At 43.4% G+C, this 19,701-nt stretch overlaps 1 protein-coding gene across 1 annotated transcript; it reads right to left on the bottom strand.

The window, feature by feature from the left end:
- Positions 1-1,605: 1,605 nt before the first annotated feature.
- LOC140680558 (nuclear pore membrane glycoprotein 210-like) lies at positions 1,606-5,013 on the bottom strand. Its single transcript, XM_072918349.1, has 4 exons — positions 5,008-5,013; positions 3,453-3,651; positions 2,731-2,876; positions 1,606-1,819 (listed from the first exon to the last, which is right to left on the bottom strand). Exons 1-4 carry the CDS (start codon positions 5,011-5,013, stop codon positions 1,637-1,639), a joined length of 534 nt encoding a protein of 177 aa, XP_072774450.1. The 3' UTR covers positions 1,606-1,636.
- Between the last annotated feature and the right edge of the window lie 14,688 nt (positions 5,014-19,701).

Here is a 19,701-nt window from a genome sequence, read left to right as displayed (position 1 = left end):
GCCTGATAATCTACACATATCTATTGTCCATTTACTGCAGGACTCCCACAGCCTGCTCTGTGCAGGAGCCCCCAAGGGCACAGTGTGGCCACAGCACCAGTTACTGCTCCTCTTGCAGCAGCTGCCATGTTTCACACATGGAGCTCCAAACACTGATTTTTCAGCTGTAAGAACACCTTCTTCTCCTGCCACTTCCCAGGCTTACCAGTTGCTTGCTCTGCTGGAGCAAAGGGCAGGAGAGAGCAAGCTGAGGGCTGCCATAAACAGGAATCAAAGCCAGCCGGGAAGGGAGAGCACAGATGAGGTTCACGGCAGTGGGCTCAACCACTGGGAAAGGGCTGGTGACTGTGGGGCTGCTCCCAACTGTTAAGGTAATAACCTGAAAGCAGCAAATGAGGAAAGAGTTTAGTTCAGGCATGCTGTATTTCCACAGGTCTCAGTTACACTGTGATATCAGAATGAAAAGCAAAAATACAGTGCTTGGGGATTTACAGCACTATTAAGACACAGGAAGATGCAAAAGAGGGAGCACACCTCAAGAACAATTCTTTATCGCTATGAAAGTACTGTTCCTGGGAACTCTTTCCTCGGTGTTCATGTTCATGACTATCAAATTTGATTCAAACAACAAATCTCATGTAACTGAGAAAGGAAACAGCAGGTGTTCTTGCAGAGTGAGAACAGACCAGCCCAAAGGCAACATTTATAGTCACTTCAGTGTATTTAAAAACATCTTATCTTTTATTTTACATTCCTTTTTTAGCCTTCAGCAAAGTGAAGTGGATATAAAACCAGAGAAGGCTGAGGCAGCTCTGGTCACCTGCCCCATCCCCGCACGCACTGGTGCTGGGCAGAGCCACGCAGGTGTGATGTGCTGGGGACAGCCAGCCTTGCACAGACCTGCACATCAACACCAAGGCCTGTTCCTTTGGAATCTGCACTGACAGGAACAGCTCCACTTTGCAAAGTGTCCACTGAGGAAATCAGTGGAACTTGGCAGCCCAACCAAAATGCTTAAGCCTTGCAGAATTGCAGAAGAATACTATACTGAAGCTAAAAGCTTCCTGGGCTGAGGAGGGTGAATAAAGCAGGAGAAATCACTTCTGTATGTTGCAGAGAACAAAACCAAGTGGAAAATGAGCACAGTCATGCTCACCAAGGCTGCACAGAGAGTAGAGCAGTCAATTCCTGGGGCTGCCATTTGTTAGAATAAACAGAATTACACTGGAAGGTAACACAGTTAAGAGGAGCAGGTCAGACAGAGGAGTCAGCCTGCTCAGTAACCTTCTGCTCTGATCCTGTTCATGTAAAATGAACCTGCACTCATTAGGATGTTCAATGCATCCCACAACATAAGGCTTCCACAACTTGGGTTTATACTGCAAAAAACCCATCATAAACCACTTTTAATGTAATGCTGTGAAATGCTCACTCTAAAATCTGCATCAAAATGCATAAACAAGGTACTTAGCCAAATTCTTTACTGGCTCATTATAAAAGCATCTAGCTACATAACAGGCATATGGCACCATAAATCTGTCTGGAGCCAGTTCTCAGCACCTGATGGAGGGCAACAGCAAGCCCTTCTGGCACTCACCTGCTCTCCCAGGCTCCTGCACAGCACCCTAACCCGGTGCTAGTTGCTGTTTCGAGGTGTGGGAAGTTCAAGTAAAGAGGAGCCAATGCTTTCTGCATCCTCAGCAGCAACGTTCCTGAAGAACTTGGAAGGTTCTTGGACCCATGGCCTCGGTCCTCCTTCAAACAACATATCCTTAGAGGAACCCAAAGTCACTAAAGCGACTGATGGTGGATCGATAGCCTGTAATCAATTAATTAATTGAAAATTAATCATCTATGTACACTGTTTGGTTGTGCTCTGCAAAATAAACCTCCTTCTGAATGGAACAGCTCTACTTGGATAAGACTGTGATTTCTCCCATGCAGTGGTTTGTCAGCACACTTAGTGAAAAACAGAGCTGCACCAAAATCCACAAGGATTCTGTCCAGCTGGATTAGATTCAAAGGAAGCAACGGATCCAAAGACAAGTTTTAGCTGCATTTTAATCACATCTCTCTCATGAAGAATTACAGCAAAAGGGAGATCCTTAATATATTTTTATGAGCACTGAGAGATAGTATTCTGCTATACTTTTAAAGAAGTATTTAAAATGGATGAAATTACGTCAAATTGTACTTTCACTTGCCAGTGCTCTCTCCAGAACAATTCTGTGTGTGTAGTTATTCTCCTACACAAGTTTTACTTCAAACCTGTCTAACAAATTCTGCACTGATGTGCATCCCTGGGACAGCCTGTGCTGTTCACCACCACAGCAGTTAACCTGACATTTAGTGCACAAAAACCTTTCCAGTTTCTGTTTCACAACATCACATTACATTCATTATAAACACAAATCTGTAGTATTTGCACTAACATTTTTTCCATATTGAGGGAAAGCTATGGTGAAATACTCAAGACTTCAGCCTGCAGTCAGTGCTAGGCTTCTGCAGATGAGGCAAGAAAATAAGAAAGCAGCCTCTTCTGTATTTCCATCTACTGACCCTGGACTCAGCTTCTTTCTTATTTTCTTCACTGAACCAGCCAGTGGTGGAATGTAAACCCACCCACCTCAGTTTTTCAAACCTATTCCTTGCATAACCTGCTCCCTCTCATGTAAAGGTTCTTCAGTGCTGGATCCTGGATCTCTCCAGGAGCAGAGGAAGCAGACTCACTCTCAGCGGGAGATAAGCGGCGATGGCGATGCTGGCACTGAGGCGCACGTGCCCGTGGGTGTACACAACCACCAGCCTGGTGTACCCCTGAAATTCAGCCTTCAGTCTCACTCCACTGCAAAAATCAGCAGTTGGCTTAAGTCTTCCTGTCAGATAAATTAAAAATATACAAGAGCTTATTTGCAAAGAAATGCCCAGGCTTGTCCATCAAATTCAACACAGCTGTTTGAAGGCTGCCTACCAGAAAGATGGAGAGAACTTTTTACAAAGATATGTAGGGACAGGACAAGGGAGAATGGCATCAAACTGAAAGAGAACAGGTTTAGATAGGATACTGGGAAAGAATTCTTGGCTGAGAGAGTGGTAGGGCTCTGGCACAGGGTGCCCAGAGAAACTGTGGCTACCCCTGGATCCCTAAAAGTGGCCAAGGCCAGGCTGGACAAGCCTTGGAGCAGCCTGGGACAGGTGAAATGTGTCCTTGCCCATTGCAGAGGGTGGGGCTGGAAGAACTTTTAAGGTCTCTCCAACTCAAACCATTCTGCATAAAAAAGCAGATCTATCCTCAAAATAAAACTACTCGGTTCCCCTCCCCTCTGAGGTTGGCAGTTCTGTGGGGATACTGTACAGAACTATGAATCAGTGATTTAAGGGAAAAGGGTGACTTGGGAGAGGTGTGACCTGTCACCAATTTAACTTCCAAACCAGGGAGGGAGTTAAAGCACCTTCAAGTGGGCTGAACACGCCAGGGTTCTCCAGCTCCACCCCCAGCTCCAGCTGTGAGCAGTCGCTCAGGGGGACCAGCTCGCCCCTGTCCACGCTGGTCCGGCCACTGATCCTCAGGGGCAGCTCCAGCACCTGCCCCACGTGTGCCTCCACCTGGCAGGAAGTGAACTCCATGGCGCTGGGCTCGCTCACGTACACCTGCAGGGAAGGAACAGGGACAGGCTGGGTCACTGCTCTGCTCCACGCCAGCCCAAGCCCACAGCAGCTTGGTGAGCTTCCCTTTTACTGCTGCTCCTGTCATTCTCTCTTCTGCTTTACTGACTTTGAAGTGTGGACTGTTGTGTGCTATCGCCAGGGGGTATCATCACCAGCTGGGAGAGGTTTAGCGTCCATTAAAGAATCTACCTCAGACCAGAGATTTCATAGCAATCACAGCTTTTATTTGCAGGATCTTAACTACTTAAGTTAAGGATCTTAAGTTAAGGTCTTGTGTTAGGATCTTAACTACTTAATCTTCTGCAAATGGCTTCAGGATACCAAACTGTATGGGACAGAATTAAAGCTGTAATCTGTGTGTATTAACTACTCCTAAAACTACTACTACTAAAAACTGAGGTCAGTAAACAGAACTCTGAAGAGCTGTTCCACACAGAAAGCAGCTCCTAACACAGGAAAAAAAGCATTCAAAAATAACCTATTCAGATTGTGCAATACACTGCTCTGAAAGCTCGCATGGTCAGAAGGTTTCTTGCTGTCTTCAGGCTTTGACTTATGTTTGAGGATAAGAAGTTTAAGCTGAAAAAATCTTCCTCCCTGTGTCTCCAGCTGGTAACTGTTGCGCTGCTAAAAAGCAGCATCTTAGGCTGTTCAGAGAATAATTTCAGAGCGAGTGTGTAAGCTAAATTCTGAACAGATTTTAATTAATGTCACACCCCTCCCTTTGGGGCCACCCGATGTACTGTTCCTGCATTCTCCTCACTCCAAACCACACACACTGACCACAATGACCTAAGAACAGGGGATGGTCTACAGAGACACCACAAAATCCCTCTTGGGAGCTATGTTTTTTATTGCCATTTTCTCCTAATTTTCCCAAAGTACTGTTTTTTCTTGGCCAACTCGGGTATTTGCAGTCTGTCTGCAGCATGGTGCTCAGTTCAGGTACTTCTCCAGACAGAAATTTCCTTGTACATCCCGATAACAACTGTCACCCTTTGGTATCAAGGGAGAACACCCACCTATCACCCTACAGAATGAATTTTTAGTTTGGCTTGTCTGCCTAGATGGCCAGGCCAGGAGTTAATTACCATTTCCTTCTTGCACTTAAAACTTCCAGCAGGAAAAAAGGCTTGCCAAGGAAATCAGGAAGGGGCAAAAATGGGAGTCAAGTTAATGCACTGAACAGGGTTGGATTCCCTAAAGCACAAAGTGAAACAAATCACTTAACCTGCCACAGGGCAGGAAATGGAAGGGGATTGCCTATGGCATTCTCAGTGCCTTTGCTGTTTCCAAAAGCCACATTCAAGAACAATCACTGAACAATGAATCTCTTGCCTTCATTTCGCCATACAGCAGCGGATTCCGCACGTCGAACGCCTGAATAATGCTGACCCCAGCATCGCTCCCCGTGCTCAGCACTCCTTTGACTGTCACTGTGGCTACTGCCTGGTTAGAACAGGACCAGCTGAAGTTGCCACTTCCACCCTGAGTCTGAAATACAGAGGGAAAGATCTTTCAAATATTTAATCAAGTACATGGTTTTCACATTCCACAGCTTTGGATATCTTGTGTGAAAACCAGGAATGCACTGAGAATAGGACATACAAATAAAATAACACCTCAGAACTTAATAGGCAATAGAGAGATGAGAAGATTTCTACCTTTCATTTTAATTTCAGCTTCTTTCACACACCAAAACAAATGTCAAATATTCCATCACAGTAAAACACAGGTGAACACTGGAGCCATTTTAAAATGTGTATTGTTTTAATTTCTTTAACTTCCTCAGCATTTCCTTTAACCTTTTTCATAATTAAAAATGAACAAGGTGATAAATCTTCTCTAGAGGGACAGTGCGGAAAACAAACAAATCTAAATTATGCAGGAGCTTAACTAGTAATTTTTACCAGGGAAAGAGAAAAAAAAGAAAATGAAGAGGAGGGTCATTTCCCTTCTTCCTTTCTCGGAGCACATGCACAATCTGATTACAGAAGGACACAGACAAATAAACAGGCAGAGGTGTGTTACAGGAGATGCATGGGATGTGGTGAGAAAGGCTGAAAGAATCCAAGGGCTCAGCATATTTGTAAAGGTGTTTCAGCTGAAACAGGGAGATGAGCAGAAAACATAAAACAGAAATACCCAATTCTTAATAACTATGAAGACTCAGGTCCTTGCCATAAACCCCAGACGCCTCACTACACTTTCTGTCTCTGACAGTCAGTATGCACTGAGGAGAGGAAGGGTAAAGCAGCTTCCCATGCAGCTTCACCATTAGCCAGAGCCTGGCAGGGAGCTCCACACTGCTACCTGGGAGCAGTGCCCTCCCCAGGAACCTCCAGGTGCCCACCTCGCACAGCTGCACTGCACCTCTCATGCGTGCGCCGAAGGAGGGCAACAGAAACCATCTCATTGGCACAAATATGAACACAGCAACCCCCAACAAACCAGACAGCTGCCAAAGGAAAACCTGCCAGGCATTCTGGTACCTTCTGGAGCGAGTTACTTCAGCTATAAACAGAATTTGGCTAGATCCAAAAATCCCTTTCAATTTATTTTCAGAAAAACTTTATTCACCCATTTGAAATAGCCTGACTGAAGCTATGCAGTGGGAGGCAAACTCTGATGGAGAGGCAGGAACAGTTGAGCTGTGTGTATGCTGTTGACCAGTTGTATTGTGGAATCTAGAGACCAGAAGAAAGGTCTCAGTTTCAGCAAAATTTAAATCTTGGGAGAAAAAGGTTTCTATGTTTTTATAGAAAAACATCAGAGTAAAGTAAGAACAGCGAGAAAATTATTGCAGTACCATGAAGGAATGTTCTCTAGTGAAATACTTCATTATATATGCAAGATAAGGTGAGAACAGAACCGTGAAAGAGGTAGGAAACAAAACCACATTTCCTTTCCTTTACTGGGAAAACTCCAGCAGAATTATGACGTACTGCAAATGCAGATTTAGTACTAAGAATTTTTACCACACTCTGCTGGTGTGGTCAGGAATAGCATGAAGTAAACCAAACTAATCCCACAGAACAGACAAGTAGAGTTATGCAGGGCTTAACTCAGTGTAGCTGCCCTTAGACTTACACTGGAGAATGCAATTTAATCCTGTGAGATTGATTCTCTCCATGGAGTCACTGAATCAGAAAGGCTGTAAAAGACCTCTGAGATTATCAAGTCCACCACTGTCTTCAGGTCCCATACCCCATAATTTTTGAGCCCTTCAGGGATGGTGACTCCACCACTGCCCTGGGCAGCCTGTGCCATGGCTTGACAACTCTTCCTGTGAAAAAACTTTGTCTAATATCCAATCTAAACATGAGGATGTTTCCTCTCATCCTATCCCTTGTTACCTGGGAGAAGAGCCTGGCACCAAGTGTCCTGCTGCCTATTTGCATATAGTTTACTTAACACAGATCCGACACTGAGCACTACTTTATGCCAAAAGGGAGAGGTAGGAGTTGTGCATCCAACACCTGAGTGCAGGGTCTGGGTATCACTGGCCTGGGATAAGAGTCTGGGCTGAGAAAGCACAACTTTCTTTTCCCTACTTGGACTGGAGATACTGGATACTGGCATACAAACCATTTGCTTCATGAAGCAAAAGGAATAACCGACAACTTGGGAGCAAAGACACACCTAGTAAACATGGAAATCATCCCTTCTGTAAATAAGCTGTGGCCTTTGCCTCCCTGGAACTTTGTATTAGGAGCACAAGGCGTGTGGCCAGTGAGGAATACTGATGTCCAAGGCTGGCAGAGTGATGCTAATTAAACTTGTCATGCCCTTCTTTGTAGTCACTTCACACTCCCATTCGTATTTCCCATCCTTGCCAGCAAAGGGCAGCCTCTAATGATTGCTGTGGATCTTTGCATATGGGATGCTCCTGGAATTCCCAACCATTCCAGGCATAGGTGTGTGGTGCATGCATGAGGGAGAGAGGAAGGGAAGACAAGAGGTAGAAGTCAGTGGGATTTTATGTTTGTTGGTTTCTTGGTGCTTTTTTAAAACTGTATATTAACTCCTGTAACTAACGTCCCATGAAGTTCCTCCAAGTTACATTTTGGATGCCACTGTGCCTGAAGTATCCACAGTCAGCCCTAGCTCAGTGGTGTCAGGCCTCAGTGTGCCTGCCCGAGTTACACACCCAGCAGCTGGGTACTTCTTTGGCATACCTGGATGGTGTACTGGTAGGCTCCTGCTTTTGGCTGACAAGGAAACATCAGAATGCTGGGTACAAGCAATATTGGAACATAGATCTCCACATCCTGCTGGTTTCTCACTGGAACTGGTAAGGTATGAACACCTCCATCCTGCAAAGTGCAAAACCACGGTGTTATAAATGGCACCGCAGAGCTTCCCAGAGTTAATGTTTAGTCCTTAGGTACAGACATGTCCTTGAAAACACCTCAGAGAGGAAGGAAAACTATTTAGGACCACTTATGAACAGAGCTCCTAGTGAGCAAATAGCTCCTGGCAGCAAGGTGTGCCACTGTACTAAATGAGCGCTGATGTTATGAAGATCCAGGTGCCCACATTAATTTAAAAGGCAAGAAAAAAGATAGTCTTTCATTGCTCCTATTTTGAGACCTCCCTTGGAGAACCAATCTGGAGGCTCAACACCTATATTTACTCTTTGCTCATCCCACTGTGTACAAAATTCAGCCTGAAAGCGCCCTTGCTCAGCCCTCCCTCCCAAACATTGGCCTTCACAGCTCTGCTGTCACTGCAGTGCTACGACCCTCTGGCACAACACAGTGTTGCTGCAGTTCTGAGGGAAGAACAACTCTCAAGGGATGCTCTTCCACTGAAGAGAACATCTCTGACACAGAAAATGACTGAGGTGTATCACATTGAAGGAGCTACTAAATCCTGCTCAAGGAATCACTAAATTGATTTTACAGCAAATGGGTTCAAGTGTTTAATTTTCAAGCAAAAGCAATTCACTTCCACACCACGTGCCCTAGTTAGCCATACATTCAGCAGCCTGCCCAACCAGCAGAAAGTTAATGAATATTAATTTGGAGAAATGTGCAGGCTGATACATTTGGCAAATTGTCATTCCAGAGTTTAAGGTCACTTACCAATTGATAGCAAACTTCCCCGATGTAACTGACTGCAGAACAAGGTCAGGGTATGAGTGATGATCCTACCACAATAAAGTGTAAAATTCCCTCAGCCTGTGAGAGGCCCCTTGCCCAGCACAAGGATCTGCCCCAAGAAAAGAAATCAGTGCCGTGTACCACTGCCCTAACAGGAGTTTGCCACATGCTCGGGAGCAAAATCCCACAGTCTTTAATTTAAGCAAATCCTCTTTTGACTCAACTGACAGTTTTCATGAAGAAAGGATTTTAGAATTTGGTTCTTAATCTGTTCAAAGACAGCTCAGACCCACGTAATTCTTAGGTTTCCTTTTGCTAGGAAGTCACTACTGCACAGCTCAATTAATTTTAGGCCTGCCAGTGAAGCAGAGGAGTTTTCACAAAGACACACCTGGTCAACTACTGATGTCAGTGCAGCATCAATTGTGGTCTGACCTGCCTTTACAGCCATCACATAATGATAGGACCCATTCAGAGAGGACTGCAGCACCTCAAAGTGTTCTCCGGACAGCTCTGTAGTAATTCGGATATTCTAAAACCAAAACATGAAACAGAAATTGCCACAGGTACTGACGTCAGTGGAGGACAGAAAGCCCTAAACATACAAGAAGTCAGTAAGCAAACTGTTTAATAACACAGTTCAAAGACACACTGCTGAAACTGATTAGAACTCTCCCTGTGGAAGTTTCAGTCTTTCAGTAAGATTTTACCTTTAGAGACATTAACTACACAGAAAGTTTCTTTTTAAATTTCATGTTAAATGTAATTTAACATGAAAGTACCTATATTTATACCACTAAGTAGTTCATATTTTACAGTATTTTTCTAATTTTTTCCTTCTTCAACACAAAAGAACACATGAATATACTGTCTCAAAGGCAGACTACTAAGCTCTAGCTCAAACTCAGATCTGTATCCCAAAAAGCAATTATGGGGAAATAAAATAATATTCCCCTAGATGAAATACTCTCAAAAGCAGTAATTCAATAAAATTTTTCTTGTTGCAACTGAATTATCTAAATTTCGTTTCCTCTGCAGTTTAAGAACTGTGTGTATTTGGTACCTAGTATATAGAATTAAGGAAGAAGCTCTTCCCTGTGAGGGTGGGGAGGCCCTGGCACAGGTGCCCAGAGCAGCTGTGGCTGCCCCTGGATCCCCGGCAGTGTCCAAGACCAGGCTGGGCACTGGGGCTGGGAGCAGCCTGGCACAGTGGAAGGTGTCCCTGCCCATGGCAGGGGTGGCACTGGGTGATTTCAGGTTGCTCCAAGCCCCATCCAACCTGAAAGACATTGCCCAAGTTCCATTTTTTTTTCTACAGCACTTCAGACTCCAATAACTTCACATGAATCACCCAGAGTGCTTTGTTTTTAAAAAGTAACAACAACAAAACAAATGAAAAAATGAAGAGGCAAGAAACAACAAGCTTTGCACTGTCCTGTCTCAATGTAAATAAGAAATCACTCAATTCCAAAGCAAGTCAGGATTTAGGAGACAGTCACAGAAAAGTATCTAAACATTTCAACTTACATCAGATAAATACACCTTATTGCTTGATTTATCATACATGTCAACTGTAATTTCATAAAGTCTGCCCGTTTCCAGGACCCATCTGTCACCTGGATGAACTGTAAATCCTGCAAAACAGGAAATATTGAACAGCACAAAACAACAGCCTCTTTATCTAATGGAGAAAAGCATTTTGCTTCTGGTGCCCACACTCTGCAGATGAACATTCATTATTTTAAACTGCTGACTACAGAGATAAAAGAAAGTACATAAAACCTATTTCACATTGAGCTACTTTTATGAATAAAATTCCTTTTCTGTGAAAGCTAACATTGAACGGAAGCGTGGAGATACAGCATGAAAATCACAGAAACAAGGCCAGAAATTGCATTATTCAATCAGAAGACTGCAGCAGTACCAACCCAAATATGCAGGAGCTACCACACAGACAGTGCTGCTGGGCAGCCAGGACACACCCTGCGTGCGGATACCTGCGGCTCAGTCAAGGAACACATGGTTCAGCACAAGCCAAGAGCAGCATTCTCCTGGCACTCCTCAAGCCTCTGTGGCTATTCTAAAGCTAAGTGTGCACTGCAAATAAACATTCTCCCCACTTCACTGCAGGACAGCGAGCACTTTGGAGAGATCTCACTAGAGAATATAAGGACTGAAATGTAAACATTAAATAAAGCCCCATACATTTCTACAGTGACTGAGGGGAACAGACATGATTTAAGTGATCTTTTGCCAACTTAATTTGGTAAAGCATTCCAAGGCATCAGACAGCTGTGCTGAGACTGAATTCACAGCAGTGCTGCTTTCCACAGCTCCTGATTTCCAGACTCGACACAAATGAGGATAACTTGATCCTTCCGTGTTGCCAAGGGTGGAAAGCTTGTCTCCTGCCACAGAGTGGTGGCTGGAGAAGCGTTCCCAAGAAAGGATACTCTTGTGCACCAGGATGAGGTTGGTTTGGCCCTGCTGCAATGTAGTCACAGTGGATGTTGCCTGGTCCAGCTTGGCAACTGGTGGGGAGGGATGTCCCTTGGGATGGAGGATGTTGTTCTGGAGCTGCAGCTCCTACTGCTCTGATGGCATTGCTGTTTCTGGACGTGAAACAAAACATAGGAAACAATAAAAGCAGGTGTGGCAGTGGCTATCTGCTGCTAATTATTGCTGATTACTTTTTACTGATGCCTAGTGCACATATGAAATCAATACTTCTAGTGGCTTGTAAAAATAGCACTTCTGTCCTGACATCACACACACAAAACGAGTTTCTTGGCAAATTGTATGTCTGTGAAACTGCAATTCCCAACTAATGTCATCTCAGTATTTCGACCTAACATTCAAGTGATTTCCAGCTTCAAACGAAATAAAAAGACAGAAGGGAAAAAAGGAGAGAAAACTCAAGGCACTGCATTTTGAAATGGGCATAAAGCCAGATAACCCACATTTATAAAGGCTTCACTTTGTGGAGCAAATCCATTTGCCAATAAAACATTTTCTGTTAGAAAAGTTACTAATCTAAATTTGATTTAAGCAAGAAAGTCAGTCAATTCCTTAGTGACTGTCAACAACTAAAATCACAGTGTTAGCTCTCATTTTAAGTTACCCTTGTCTCCACATCCTTGACAAATCTGCAAGAGTATATTCTTAAGAGTCACAATTTTTTTGACAGAAAGAACTAAACAGCTCTATCACTGTGTGCCTTAGGAAAACAGTATTAAACATTAACATAGTAGTTTAAACACAATTAAAAATTTCTCAGCTGTTAAAAATTCACACAAAGCATTAAAAAATAAAAATAAATGAGAATAGAACAAACCTGTGATCTTCCATTGCCTCTGTTTCTGAACTCTGTACTGAATTGATGTTCCCACCAGAAGATAAATGTCATATGTTGGATTTAAAAATATGTTTTCCAGAATAAGCAATCTGACTTCTGAAGGCTGTACATTCTGTTGATAGAGGGAAAAAAAAAAAAAAAAAACCCACATTAAAAAGAGCTCATTTGTTTAAAACAGACCATGAAGCAGGAATTTAGAATCTAGAAGTGTAAACCATTATTTGCTGTAATTTTATTTTTATTATTTGGCTCTTTAGTTTCATCTTGACTTTTGTCACAACAAAATGCAAGGGACAGTGAATGGTACAGAGATCTGCTCTGTGCACACAGTGCAAGAATGAAGAAAAAATTCATGTCGATATGAAGATCATTTTGGAGACTATAGAAAAACAGATGCTCATTCACACATTCAGAAATACGTCCTCCCCTCTGACATCCAGAAATCTTACCTTATAGATGCTTTCCTGAAGTCTTGCCTTTAATTTAGAACTCTCTGTTTTTATTCCAGACACCAGAATGGTATCTCCTTGCTTGGCAACTTTTTCCATTTCCAATATATAGGAAGGTGGGATGTAAGTGGATTCTAAGAACTTGAGAATACTGAAAGGTGAATCACAAAGTGAACAGAAAATTGTTAACCAACCTTTGTTTACCCACAGAGAAACACCACCAGCATCTACTCCCAGCCACTTCCAGTTTTAAGCCGATTTAAGATACTTGCCTGGGACCAGATATCCCAATTTTACTCATTCTTTGAGGTATCTGCAGCTAACTTCTGTGAAAGGTAAGTTTGTCTGAAGCTTGCTTGTGAGCTATCACAAGACTGCACATGTTGTCTACAATTACCTCTCCAGTTTGTTCAGTAGGTGAGACTGCAAAAACCCTCTATATTGTAAAAGAACTGATGTGCAAGACCCAAAGCTTATGTTTATAAAAGCAATAGCTCAACAAACCCAGAATGCAACTCTGACATCCCTCAAGAAGCCAGGACGTATTTAACAAATGACTATGAAAATAGTCTGCAAGCAGAAAACCTGTAGTAACTGTTAGAAATTTCAGTGAAAAGTGGCAAAAGAGAGGGAAGGAATTTGCCATGAACGGGCAAATGACAGGAAATTTTGGAAAGAGGAGCATATTTCACATGGTGTCACCTTCTGTATGCACATGATCTGCCTGGCTTCATGTTCACGTTCAGAGAAAAACCAGTGGAGCCATATGGAGAACAGTTATGGATATTAACATATTCCTGACAATTTATGATTTATTTTGCAAAGCTGTACCACTTGTAGAACATTTCTATGGTATCATAGTTATGCTAACAGTAGAGAATATATCAATATTAGTTTGGTTAAAATCACATCAGCAAATAGTTATACTGACAAAAAAAGCTCCATATGTACCAGGACTTGGGATATCCAGTCCCACTAAGCCATTCATTCTGGCTCTCACTTGTACCTGCAGCTTCAGGTGTATTATGGGCTTAGCAGGCTTTCCCCAGCCAATGCTGCTTCTCTAAGGCTGCAAAATTAGTTTGTGTTTGCCCAGGAGCAAAGTCTTGCTGGCTCCCCCCATCCCACCTGCAGCGTATTTGGAGTGTCAGGTGGAGGATGGAAGTCGGCTGTTAACCATTCTGCTCTGTAGGAGAACTGGTTTCCCCACAAGGAATCCTCCTATTTCAACACCAGAACTAAGTGTCCACTGACACCTGAAACTCTTAAGGCTCAGAGAGCTCCTTTCTGAAATGGAAAGTGACTTTTTTCCCTTCAAAAGCGAAAAATAAAACTCTGCTGAAATCCTGAGATAACAATCTTACTGGTAAATCTTCCTTCTGCATGAGATGTTTCAGAAAGATAACAACTGCATCTGTTTATTTCTAATTATGGCATCGGAGCTACCAGAGCTGCTCACTAACACTATCAGTTAAATTAAACAGAGAACAAAGTGCCCAGGCTGCTGAGTAGGTTAAAAAAACCCAAACTGAAACAACTGACCCTTAACATTATCATTTTAGGCACCAGTTCAGTAAACTGGCTAGATGTGGGGAAGTATTTTTTATGCATCAGACTGAACCAACTTTTGAGACCAAAGGAAATTACTTTACCGTAGAGTGTTGTGGGAATCTGAGAAGCCATCAGGCTCTGGGTCCTTCACCAATGTCCAATCAAACACCAACCCTGCCAAAGTGCTGAAAGTGTTTCCTACAAATCAAACAACCAGATTAAAATATAAACAGAGAACGAGCATAGAGTCTTCCTGGAACATAAACCATGACCTATTTCCCTGGGAAATTTCTCTATTTTATCCCTACAAGAAGAACCATGAAGTACCCTTGAATCTGCACAACACCAAGCCACAAATCCAGCACTGCACATAGGACAAAAACAAATTTACTTTTCATTATTAACATATCACCATATTACCATACTTCACCTGACATTCAGAGTTTACAAACACAGGTGGGATGGGCACAGTAACCAAAACAGTTAATTCCACCTTTTATAGCCGCTTGACACATTATTTCCCTTCAGTAGCTGTTCTAAAACTCCCTTGCTTGGAGTGTTGTGTGTGCACAAAACTTGATTGTTGTAAGCATGGAATTCATATCAGATCATGGCTCTTTTTCTGATGCTACAAAAAGCAGAAGTTTTCTGCTCCTATTAAATAACAAATGCATTCACAAATGCACTGACTCTTGTAAGCCTAAATGGTGTGTCCCAGAAGTGTTTGTGTAGTAGTTAAACAGATTGAGCAATAAGTGGTTGGTCTCAAACATCACCTCGGAACCTCCTGTCAGATACCTGACTGTTCACAAAAACATCCTTTTGCAAAATTCTTTAGACTACTTCAGCTCAAAAGAAAAAAAGGAACAGACAACTTCACCAGGTATGATCCAGAGAAACTCCTTAAAATTCTCCACTTGGCTTCAAACAATCAACAGTGTGACAAATAAAGCTAGTGCATGTATCAGACAGTTAGAACTTTCAATATCTATTTAATTTCCTACAAGCAGATCTCTTACCTTCTGAATCCAAAGCATGAATTTTGAGCTCCAGCGGTGAATCCTCAAGGTAGAGCTCTCTCGTTGTGGACACAACTTGAATGCCATTAATTAAATCAACGATGGCATCACAGCGAAGCACTTGTCCAGTCACTTGAAGAGACATCAGAAAGAGCACAAGAAAGCACAACACTGGATGTGCTCATCAAGAACAATGATAAGTTAAGATGCACCTCAAATTTAGCCAGTGACACAAGGCACTGACACTGAAGGAACCGAAACTTGGTCATGACCTTCATGAAGAAACTCATGGTCAAACAGTGACTCAGAAAGCAAGAAAAACAGTTCCCTTCCTCACTGAACTGCAGAATAAATCTGCAGAAACTCTGATCTCCATTTACACTGACAGGTACAGGTGCTGTCTGGGAGTGCTTATGCAGAGTTGCTACAGTGCTCTCATGTCCCAGAGATGACTTTCACCCACAGACAATAAAGGCCCATAAACTCCTTCAGTTAGTGACTGCACGGCATTTAATTGGCCATCCGGCTTTGCCTCTCTCTCACTATAAAAACTAACCAGGTATATTGTATGACAGACACAAAAGCAACTTCCAGCTTTTCAAATACTAAGTATCTGAATTTGCGCTAGTCATTTTTATTAAACACTTTTTAATATTTCAATCACCCCTCTATTGGTGGATTTTTGGGGGTGGGGGTTTTAAGAGTTACATTTTTTCCTGGGTGTATCATTAAAGTAATTAACACTTATCTGAGGCAAACAGAAGTTAAAACTTTTTACTTTTCCACGGCGATGGAAAGCCTAAAAGACTGTGCATAGGAAGTGAAATGCGCCTGTGCAGCTCCAGATCTCAGCTTTGCTGGCGGAGCACGGCAGGACGGGCACGAGAAGCAGCGGTTAGCTCAGACTCACGCGTGTCCTCGGCGGAGATGATGGTGGTGAGGCGCGTGGGCTGCGAGGAGCGCGCCTGGACCAGCGCTCTCTGCGAGCAGAGGCAGCCGGCCGGCCCCAGCGGTTCGATGCTCGCCGCCTCCGGCCGCGTGGACGACCTGCGGGTGGGGAGCTGTCAGCACACGGATCCCAGCAATTCACCCGGCACCTGCTGCGTGCCCAGCCGCTGCCTTTGGGAAGAGCGGATGGCAGCAGCTCCTCAAGGACCCCAGCCAAGGCAAGCATGGGCCGAGGATGGGGAAAGCCCAGGCCAGAGGCAGGGCAGGCAAGCTCACCATTCTCTCCACCATGGAATCAATCAACTTTCCCCGAAACCCATGGAGCAGGCCCAGGGTATTACTTAGTGGAGCCCAGAGTTCCCTTCCAGTGTACCAAAACCGTCAAGATAAAACAACAACAAAAGTTGAAGAGTTATTAAAAACCAAGCCTCTTCAAAGTAAATCTGAGCTAGCAGCACTGCACATCTGAGGGGTAAGTGCAGAGCCAGTGAAGTGCTGCAGCAGCCAAAGCCCTTGCTAGTCACTCCGGCCCTTCAGCCCCGTGCCCGGGCTGTGCCGGGGCCGTCCCAGCCCAGAGCCAGGGAGGGAGAGAGGCAGCGCCGGGAGCTGCTCGGGAACCCAGCCCGGAACAGCCCCCGCTGTGTGCCCGGGATCTGCTCACAAGGGCCCTTTGAAGGATTAAAACAATGAAAGCAAGCACTGATGGGTGACAAAGCTGCTCGGGAATCGCTCCTCCGGATAGCACAGCTCTGATGAAAACTTCTAGAGCAGACAGCTGCGCTCTCTGGTAAATGCAACCTAAACTGGGCACTGGATTTCCCCCTGTAATTTGGGGAAGCTGGATGGCTTGGACTTTTTCTCTGGAAGATGTACAAAAATGCCTACCTGGGATGTGTGGGGAAAATTCTCTAACCCAGCAAGGAGCAGGATGGGAGTTCCAAACAAACAGCAATGTCACGTATGACTGAGTTCCCAGACACAGGTTTCACCTCCTTCTCTTAATGGCACAACCAACAAATCCACACCAGCAAAAAACTGAATTTCTCCTTAACTAAAATCGTATCTATTGAAAAACAACACATCACAGCGCACTGAATTATCTGAGAGTTAACAGCTGCAGCCCGGGTGAGCACGGGCCTCTGCTCGTAGCCACTGCAAGAAAACTGCAAATCCCATTTCGAACCTTAAGCTCCCAACAGTATTTTGCTTCCATAAGGAGTAGTTTTAGAGGATTTTGAAACTACAATATCAACTGCTGACCCAGAATTTCAAAGTACTTTATCTAATCAAGGAAAAAACAGCCCACAGCAGTAGGCAATGGGCAATTGAAACACTAATTGAAAGCTTAAACCTGAAAATTGTTTGTTTATATCTAGTCTATATACCTAAACAATGTACACAAATATGTGCATATCTTTAATAGGGATTACACTGTTTCTAAAATAATATTATTTTCTGTATTAATAGCACACAGCTTTACTCTAAAAAATTAAAATCTATTTGAGAGATTAAAAGTGAGCAATTAGTTATTTTACTTCTGTTCTGCTGTTCCCAGGCAACCATGAAACACTTTCCCAACATTTAGCAAGTTTCTTTAAAAATATAAGCTTTCACAACAAGTAAGGCTTTTCCTGTACTTGCCTGGTTGGCTTTTAAAGCTGAGCATGTGCATGTGACTAGGTCTGCATGCAGGTTTTTTTAAATAAGAATTATATGTAAGAAATTGACTTTTATTTAGCTCTTTACACTGCTTAATACTCTCTGCCATTAGATGTTGTGTTATTAATTTGAGGATTTTGCATTCTTACAGTCTGGTATTGATTGTGGTTACAACACAACAGAGGTTTCACTGTGGTTTGTATTTGTTCTTTTAATATCTGGCTATGAATTGTAATACAAAACCACTGTGATTTGCACTAATAGCAGTGCTGTAAAATGGAATCTAATTACAGGATACTTTTCAGACTAGGAAAGCATCAACAAAAATTAAATTTTAACTGCAAACATACACTCTCCAATTTTAAAGGAACTTTCATGCTTTTACAGCTAAAAGCCAGTCACTGCAGTAGAGAAACTGAGATTAAACACTATTTGGCTTCTAGCAATAGTTTAAGAGGTAGAATATCACCTGAATGTCTTTTTTTTCAATAGAAATTTTACTCCAGTGGGCCTTTCTGAGGCTTGGTTTCATATGGATTTATATTTAAAAACAATCTGCTCGATAAGTATTTTTTCCAGCAGAACACAGGAAGTATCTGATGGCCCCTCTATCATTCAGCAATATCAGAAGCACATTCTGCTTACAGCTACCTGGATGCAGGGCCAAGCACAGAGAGGCAAAGGCATTAATCAGCCAGGCTGGGGATTACAGCAGCACTACACTGGGATCACTACTGGGTCCTAGATGGGCAAGAAAAAGAATCTTCAGCTTTAAGTGACAAAACCCACAATTTGGATCCTCTGCCAACTACAGCAGCTCTTCGGCAGCGTGTCAGTGTGTGTGACATTGAGAGCTGGGCTTGTCAGAAGGCAAAATTAGATCCTGAGAAGCCAGCAATGGGAAGCATTTCTGGCACTTGCTCTGGATCCCAAAGCCAGCGCCTGTAAGAAACAGCAAGGCAGGGAGGAAGGACCCGAAGGAAGACTGAGGAGGGAAGGGGAAAAAAGCTCACCAAAGTCCCCAGTTTGTATTTCCCTCAGAGAAAAATCCTACTTGCTGAGGAATGAATGGCACCAACAAAGAGGCTGCCAGTCCTCTTGTCAGTCTGTGCTTCATTCACCATTTCCATCCCCTCCAGGGCCTCAGACACAGAGCCATGTGCCAAGACTGTAGCCACACATCTAGCCAAACCCAGGCCTGTGTTCTTCATTGACTGTTCTGTAACACCACATGTCAATCAATACCCCACTAGATTATACGTCATTTATTCATCAGTTGGTTCAAAGATCAGGCACTTATTCCTGTTTCTCTCCCTGGCAATTCTCTGTTGATTCTTATTGCTCCAGTGTTTTATACTGTTCTGTCAGCTCTTCAGACTAAACTCAGCTGACTGAGCCAGCAAAAATCCACCTCTGTGGAGCTGCACTACGACTGTCAGTTGATCTGATCTTTTAGAATTTTATTGGGCATTTGGGCTGGTATGCAGTCAGCGGGAACTGAGCAGTAGAAGACTCCAAGAGTTTGGGAAGATTGGACTGACCAATACACTGGGGACATTATATAGCCACTCTTGGGACTAAAAAGAGAGCAAAAGTCTAGAACATTTATTTCATGGGTGTTCAGCAATGAAATATTGCCCAAAATCAACAAGTCCCTAGTCCTTCTGTCTGCCTTAGCAGGCAAGTGATGCTCAGACTGAGAAAAAGCTTTTTTCAACAGTAAACTTGCACTGATATTCAAACATCAGCTAAGAGAAACAACATTATTTCTTCTGCCTCCTGGGCTCTGTCAGAACACTTCTGCCACAGACTCGCACCCCCTGCTCTGGTTCTGAGCCAACACTCTCAGGTAACACACACACCTGAGTCACAGCAGCACAGCCCCTCTCACTTTACCACCCAGCACACCTCAAACCAGTCCTGAGCTCCTGCTGGCACTTCCAAGA

The sequence above is a fragment of the Taeniopygia guttata genome, chromosome 25 (assembly GCF_048771995.1).
Source record: "Taeniopygia guttata chromosome 25, bTaeGut7.mat, whole genome shotgun sequence".
Classification (NCBI taxonomy): Eukaryota; Metazoa; Chordata; class Aves; order Passeriformes; family Estrildidae; genus Taeniopygia; species Taeniopygia guttata.
This window is presented reverse-complemented; position numbering and strand designations above follow the sequence as displayed.